The sequence below is a fragment of the Chrysochloris asiatica genome, unplaced genomic scaffold, assembly GCF_000296735.1.
Source record: "Chrysochloris asiatica unplaced genomic scaffold, ChrAsi1.0 scaffold00074, whole genome shotgun sequence".
NCBI lineage: Eukaryota > Metazoa > Chordata > Mammalia > Afrosoricida > Chrysochloridae > Chrysochloris > Chrysochloris asiatica.
This window is the reverse complement of record NW_006408592.1, coordinates 13,653,281-13,661,600: the sequence shown is the minus strand read 5'-3', so window position 1 is coordinate 13,661,600 and position 8,320 is coordinate 13,653,281. Positions and strand designations below refer to the sequence as shown.

At 41.2% G+C, this 8,320-nt stretch overlaps 1 protein-coding gene across 1 annotated transcript in view; it reads left to right on the top strand.

Annotated features, from left to right (window-relative positions):
• The window catches only part of AAMDC (adipogenesis associated, Mth938 domain containing), a 12,169-nt gene that overhangs the window by 2,677 nt on the left and 1,172 nt on the right, over nt 1-8,320 (top strand). The window contains exon 2 of the mRNA XM_006864992.1: nt 6,618-6,713. Within this exon, the coding sequence (XP_006865054.1) occupies nt 6,618-6,713 (96 nt within the window). The remainder of the gene's footprint in view (nt 1-6,617; nt 6,714-8,320) is intronic.

The window sequence follows — 8,320 nt, the reverse complement described above, 5'->3', positions numbered from 1 at the left end:
TGGGCAAATTATTGAATGATGCAGAAAGCACCAAAAGAAGATGGAAGGAATAGACAAAGTCACTGTACCAAAAGGAAATGGTTAATGTTCAACCGTTTCAAGAGGTAGCATATGATCAAGAGCCAATGATAATTTAGGAGGAAGTTCAAGGTGCAGTGAAGGAATTGGCAAAGAACAAGGTCCCAGGAATTGATGGAATAAAAATTGAAATCTTTCAAGAAAATGAGGCAGCACAGGAGGCACTCATTCATCTATGCCAAGAAATTTGGAAGACAACTATCTGGCTGACTGATTGGAAGAAATCCGTTTTTTTGCCCATTTCAAAGAGAGGTGACCCAACGGAATGCAGAAATCATCAGACAATATCTTTGATATCCCATGCGAGTAGTTTTACTAAAGGAAATACAGAAACAGCTCCAAGCATACACTGACAAAGAACTTCCAGAAGTTCAAGCCAGGTTCAAAAGAGACTGTGGAACGAGGGTATCATTCGTCTGATGGATCTTGGCTGAAAGGAGAGAATACTAGAAAGATGTTTATGTGTGCTTTATTGACTATACAAAGGCTTTCGATTGTGTGGATTATGACAAGCTATGGACAATATTGCAAAGTATGAGTATTCCAGAACACTTAATTGTGCTCATGAGGAATCTGTACATAGATTAAATCTGTACATGGATTAAATGTTCCAATTAAGAGACATAAAAAGCAGAATGGATAAGAAAACAGGATCCTTCAATATACTGACTATAAGAGACATATCAAAAAGATGGAGCCATCCTAAATGCCCATTAACAGAAGAATGGGTAAATAAACTTTGGTACATACACACAATGGAATACTACAAAATGTTGAAGAATAATAGTGAAGCTGTGAAACACCTCACAACATGTTTGAACCTGGAGGACATTAAACTGAGTAAAAGTAATCAATCACAAAAGAACAAACATTGTATGAGACCAATATTGTAAAAGTTTTCAAAAAAAAAAAAGGTGTTCTTGTTAAAAGAAACTATCTATGATGGTTCTGGGAGTGAAGGGAAATTATTCATGAGCTTGAGGGTACATACATGTTAACATGGGTGACAAGGCAAGCAATATACAGCAATTAGCTGAGGAAAGCTAAATATGGAAGGTAGTGGGAGACACAGGGAGGAATGCAAGTTAAACTGAATAGAGGTCAATGCTGTTAACTGTTGGTATTGGAGGGGATTATAACCATGTAATGAGCAGACTGCATGATTTGTTGCATGTAAAACTGATTATTTGCTCTATAAACCTTCACTCGATTCACAATAAAAAGCTAAAAAACAAAAACAAAGACAACAGTTTATGAAAAGCAGTGGAACATTGTTTGATATAGTGCCAGAAGATGAGCCCATTAGGCTGGAAGGCACTCAACATATGTCTGGAGAAGAGCTGTCTTCTCAAAGTAGAGTCACTGAGCACCCTTGGGCAAAGCTTTCAGGACCTTCACTTGTTGATGGGCCACACTCAAAATGAAAAGAAACAGCTGCAAACATTCATTAATAATTGTTTTTGTTCCATTGAGTCAGCTCTGACTCATAGTGACCCTGTGCACACCACAACAAAACACTGCTGGTCCTGCGCCATCTTCACAATTGTTATGTTTGAGCCCATTGCTGCTGCCACTGTGCCAGTCAATCTCATTGTGGGGTGGGGGGCGTCTTCCTCTTTCTTTCTGACCATCCACTTTACCAAGCGTGTTGTCCTTCTACAGGGGCTGGCCCCTCCTGATAACATGTCTGAAGTATAAGAGAGGAAGTCTTGCCATCCTGGCTTATAAGGAGCAGTCTGTCTCTACTGCTAACCAGATGTGTGTTCCAACACAGAATACTGAAAGCCCATAGTACTTTTCAATATTCTTCACTACCGTAACTCAAAAGCATCAATTCTTGTATGGTCTTCCTTATTCTCTATCCAACATTCATGGGTATATGAGGCTATTGAAAATACCATGGCTTGGGTCAGGCATACCTTAGTCTTCAAGCTGATATCTTTGTTCTTGAACATTTTATAGTCTTGTGCAGCAGATTTGCCTAGTGCAATGTGTTGTTTGATTTCTTGACTCCAGTTTCCATGTAGATCCAAACAAAAGGAAATCTTTGATAACTTCAATCTTTCCTCCATTTATTACCATGTTATTTTTTATCCACTTGTGAGGAGGTTTTTTTTTTTTTTAAGTTGTAGTCTTTGATCTTCATTGGAATGTGGAATGTATAAAATATGAATCTAGGAAAATTGGAAGTTGTCAAAAATTAAACATATAAAAATCAATATCCTAGGCATTAGTGAGCTAAAATGGACTGGTACTGACCATTTTTAATCTGACAGTCATATAGTTTACTATGCCTTGAATGACAAACTGAGAGTGTGCTATAGTGAATAATGACTCATCTAATCATGGTCTTTGTAAGTCCACCGAATGACTGAGTAAGATATGCAAGTTGAGTGTATGGGACTCTAATGTGGTGATTGGTCAATGTGGTCATTCCATTGGTTATAAAATGAGTCATCTCAGAAGCAGTATAACACCTCACAACTTTACCCTGAGATCCCTATGTAGAGAAACAGTGGTGGCAGAGGTGGCAACATCAAGATCACAAGAAAGAGCAACAGGCTGCCTGGTCCATGGAACAAGTGAAACTGAGTGCCTTTGGACAGGAAGCTGGAGATCACCAGTTCTAAAGGAGTCCTGGTGTGGCACTGTGGGTTAATGTGTCAGACTGCAAAACTGTTTGAACTGTAAGGTCAGCAGTTCAATCTTACCAACTGCTAGGGTCGCTATGAAACCCTATACAGGGTCGCTATGGGTCGGAACTGATTCGACGGCACTTTACAACAACAAAGGAGCTTAGTAACAATTGCCCAATTAGGGGGGAGGCCAAGAATCAGAAAGAGATGAGTCTATGGGCACAGCTGAGAAGAGCTGCTCCTGATCCTAAGGACTGCATTCTGATCCTGAATTGGATCCTGTTAACTTCTTTAATATACCTCCTAATCATGTGTGCTGTCTATGAGCTCTGTGTGGCCACTGCAACAGATTATCAAACCCAACAGAAAAGTGGAAATCACTGTGGAAGGGATGATTGGTATAAGGATTGGTAAAGAAGGGTGGAGAGTAAGAACTATGTCTCATAAGAATCAAGATGGGCTGATGTTGAGTTGAATTGTGGTTCCTCCTTGTGTACTTGTGGTCAGACACTGCGTCTACACCATTTACGCAAAGAATAGCATCACATTCATCATCGAAAAGAACATTTCAAACTTTATCTTGAAGTACAATGCTGTCTGTGATAGAATAATATTCATATACTTACAAGGAAGACCAGTTAATAAGACCATTATTCAAATTTATGCACCAACCTCTAAAACCAAGGATGAAGAAACTGACTGAGGACTACCACTGTCTTGGAGTCCTAGCATGGTACCCAGCCGGTAGCTCCACTCTCCTTTCGAGTCCTCTGTGGCCACGCCACTGACTCTGGGCCCAAGAGTCCCCAGGCCTCTTCACACTGCTTGCCAACCAGGTCCCTAACTGGGTCCACAGAAGTCCACTGAACATTGTAGGGCTTAGCTTGCCGCTTCATTGCTGCTTTTACCCCACTTCCCCCCATTGGTGATGTGTGTGGTCACCAATTAGAGCATGCATTTCCATTGAGTCTTAGTCTTGGAAGGGGGTTTGCGTTGAGAGGACCTCCAACACCATTCTTTTAACCCCATTATATTACAATATTAATATTATAGTAAGTAATTTTGTCCCAGATTGGAATTTTAGACTTGGAAGACAACAAAACCTCATTATATTATTCCTGAATTCTTCCAGTTCTAAAACTCCAGTCCGGGACAAAATTCCTCTTTATCTGTTAATCTCTAAATACAAATTATCTGCTTCCAAATACAATGGTGGAAGGCAAAATATATGCCTTTCCATTACAAATAGAAGCAGTTGGAAGAAAAGAAGAGATGATGGTACCAAATAAAGGAAAGATCCAGCAGAACAATTCATATAGCTCTTAAGTCTTGAAAATAATGCTCTGTTCTCTGAGAGCTTCTAGGCAATGACCCTGCCCTGTCCCCTAGATTCTGGTGTTGGCCATTTACTCTGGATTCTGGGCAGAGGTCCCTCAACCTTGGGCTTCAAGTCTTCCCTGTAGGCCCATTGGAAAAGCAACTCTGCTCCTTTGGTTGAGTGCAGCCCCATTCTTTTCATCTGTCTGACTGACCCCTTGGGCATGGCACCCCTGCCCCCTCAGGTTGGAGCAGAGGTCCCATCTTAACAGCAGCCCCACACTCCAGAACTGAGTTGATGAAGAAGATCTGACTCTTTGAAACTTAGGAAACTTAGAAACTCCAGAGATTATGGTTTCAACCTTTGAAAGGCCATAGGTCATGGTCCCATCTTTTAACAGAGGCAGCTCCGCTTCCCATGCTCCTTGTCTCTTTAGTTTTGCTTCCAGGTTCCTTGGCCTCTATTCTATTCAGACAAATGTTATAAAGCTTTAGCGCCACTGACAAGTGCCAGAGGCTCCACTCCAACAGGAAGCCTCTAGCTCCACGAGTCAGCTCCCATGCCATCCTGTATTAGCCTCCTGGTTCTACTGCTGTAGTCTCTCTGCCACTGCTTCTCATTACCTGTGCTGTCTCTAGTGGTGCCGTTCTCCTCTCTTCCCTCTGAGCCCTCAGCAGAATGGCCTTTGACAGCCATCATGCCACCAACAGTCTCTTCCAGGCATCCTAGGTTTTTATTATTAGGCAGCTTAGTACTCTTACAGCTTCTGCTCAATAACCAACTACAAAACCACTTCCACATTTTAGGAATCTGGTAGGTCAGCACCCCATTCTCAGTACCAAATTTTTAGTTCTCTGGTAGTGGTGGTGGTGTGCCGTGGAGTCGGAGTCAACTCATAGCAACCCTGTATAGGGTTTCCAAGGCTGTAAATCTTTATGGGAGCAGAAAGCCTCAACTTTCTCTCACAGAGCAGCTGGTAGATTCAAACTGTTGACCTTGTGGTTTGCAGCCCAGCTCATAATCCATTACACTACCAGAGCTCCTAGTGCTGCTATAACAGAAATACCACATGTAGGTATGGCTTTAACAAACAGAAATTCATTCTCTCTTAGTTTACAAGTCTGAACTCAGAGTACTGGCTCTGGAGAAAGGTCTTTGCCTCCTTTCAGCATTCCTTGGAGATCACCGTGTGTCTTGACATCAATCTTCAGCTGGATCTAGAAGTTTCTCAATGCAGGGACACCAAGTCCACAGGATACACTTTACTCCCAGCTCTTGTTTCTTGGTGGCAGTGGGTCCCTCTTTCTCAGCTCATTTCTTTCTCCCTTTATATGTCAAAAGAGATTAACTCAAGATACAGCCTAAAAAAAAAAGATATAGCCTAATCCTGTAGGTAGCATCTGATCTCATTAACATGTTGTTGTTGTTGTTAAGTGCCGTCAAGTCGGTTCCGACCCATAGCGACCCTGTACAGGGTTTCCGAGGGTGTAAATCTTTACGGGAGTAGAAAGCCTCATCTTTCTCCCGCGGAGCGGCTGGTAGTTTCGAACCGCTGACCTTAAGGTTCGCAGCCCGATTTGTAGCCACTACGCTACCAGAGCTCAGAAGTGAGAATTTATTAAAATGCATTGTGCAATTGAGTCATGGTGTGGTGCTGTAGGATAAGCACTCGACCATGGGGTCTGTTTGAACCTCAGTTACATCTGATCAGGGCTGATCACCTGAGATCGTTTCATAGGAGACATGATTACATTAGCTTAAATCTCATCATGGAGAATGATGAGATTTAACTGCTGAACCACTGAGAATCCAGACTCAGTCACGTTGACTGTAGCTATCATAACACCTTTCAGGCAAACAATAGATTGGTCCATAAAATAAACAATGACACCCCAGGGAAATGTGTTCCTTAGAACATTTAACACTTGAAAAGGAAGATATTTGCCAAAAAGAAAAGCTGAGAAGGCAGAAGGTGACAAAATCCAAATGAAAGAAAATGAGGAACCCAGAGCAGAAATGGAGAGTGCTGCTACACTGTGGGGAATACAATCAATGTCATGGAACACTTTATGTTCAATCCATCGAATGGGAAACTAAATTGCTCTACAAACTTTCACCTAAAGCAAAAGAAAAACTTACAAATTAAAAAAAGGAAACTTCATTTTTATGAAATGTTCCCCAACCCAAATTTTAGCATGGTATGGAAGTACCTATCTACTCTTTTTCATCTCTTTCTGTTCCCTCACCCATCATTGCACACTCCAGTCACGGTGAGTTACTAGCTTCTTTCTTTTCTCTGAGTTTTTGTACGTGCTCTTCCCTCTACTTGGAATGCTTGTGGGTGAATTCCTGTTGGTCCTTTGGGTCTCAGCTTAAATGCCACCTCCTCTAGCTAAATTTTCATTAGACTTGGAGCTCCTTAGGACAGCACTGCCTCTTCTCTGTTATTTTAAAGAACAAGGCTTGGCACAGAGTAAACCTCAGTAAACGTATCTTGAATGAATGAATGAATTCCCCCAGAATGTCTGTTGTAAAGAACGATGAAAAGAGCAAGTACCTCATATGCTTTCTCTTTCCACATCCAGCATTCTCCTGGTGTGCAGCCTGCAGATGTGGAGGAAGTTGTCAAGAAGGGTGTGCAGACTCTTGTGATTGGCCGAGGAATGAGTGAGGCCTTAAAGGTAGGGACAGCTGTGTCCAGCATGCTGATAGCTGTTGGTACTCTGTTGGACCTTTACCTTACGTGTCCACTCTATATATCCTGTGCACTCAGCTGGCTGGGCCAGCAGAGGACACAGGAAAGAATAATATCCCCTACTGCTCATTTTCAAGGCTAGACTCCTCTTTCTTCCTAATCTTGAGGTTGTGTTGGTTCAGCTCTTGCTCAGCAATGCCTCCTACCTGGAGGGCTTATTTCTAGAGCCCTACAATTACCGATATCAGGATCTTCACATTTTTATAATACTTTATCTTAGATACAATCAAGTTCTGGGGTTTTTTTGCCCTTTCAGGGAAAAAAAAATTTAATACAAAAGTAAAACATGCTCATTGTAAAATATTCCAACAGTGCAGAAATGTAGAAGCAAAACGGTGAAAGATTTCCCCTCCCCAATGTCCACATTTTGTGTATTCTGCTCTAGCTCTCCTTATATGCTTCTGCAAACATATACACACCTACACAGACACATGTATACGCTTAGAACCTTCTTACATCTTTATGGTCACACTCTATATTATTACTCTGTAACTTTCACTATTATTATGGGCAGACTGCCATATAAGTATAGAGATCTACCTTATTCTTGCCTTTGTATGTTGTTGTTGTTGTTGTTGTTAAGGGCTGTCGAGTCAGTTCTGACTCATAACCACCCTGTATAGGGTTTCTGAGGAGTAGCTGGTAGGTTTGAACTGTCTAAATTGCTATTCACAGCCCAGTGCTGATCCTACAGCTCTATACCAGGAGGCCTTCATTTGTATGTTGTTGTTGTTTTTAAGTGTTGTCTAGTCTATTCTGACCCATAGCGACCCTGTATATGGTTTACAAGGAGAAGCTGGTGAGCTTGAACCACTGACCTTTTAGTTCAAACAACTTTGCAGTCTGATGCATTAGCCCACAGCGCCACACCAGGACTCATTTGTATAGGTATCTTAAAATACAATTTTCTACTAATAAAGGTTCTTTATATTGATTTATATTCTTCAGTTTCAACTAGTTCTTTTTCCCATGAATATAATTTCTATCAGTAAGGCTTTTGTTCTTGTTATAAAATCTTAAAAAAAAAAAAAGAGAAAATAAGGATTTTTTTTTTTAGCCCTTTCTGAGAAGACAGAGTCTAATTAAAAACCCCTTAGAAAAAAATTATTCAGGACAAGCTAGACTTAAGAAGATACCACACAATAATAGCTGTCCCTTCCTGAGGGCTTTTTATATAGACTCATTCACAAAGTATTTATTGAGCACCTTTTATAGGTCAGGCACTAATCTATGTCCTGGAGACATTGAGATAAGCAAGACAAACAAGGTTCATGTCGTTCCTGGATAAGAGAAAGGCAGACAATCCTTTCAGATAGAAATGCTGTGGAAGAAATTAAATGGAGACTCATGAGGGGCTGCTTTAAATCAGTGTTCAAGAAAAGCCTTTCAGAGGGATGCCATCTGCATTTCCATTGAGGTCCCCCTGGCAAGAGTACCAGCGAGCCAGCCACAGCAGAGAAGACTTTAAGAACTGTTTAATCCTTGGGGAACTGGATAAACCCCAGAGACATTCAGCTGTTTTGCTTGTCGGGC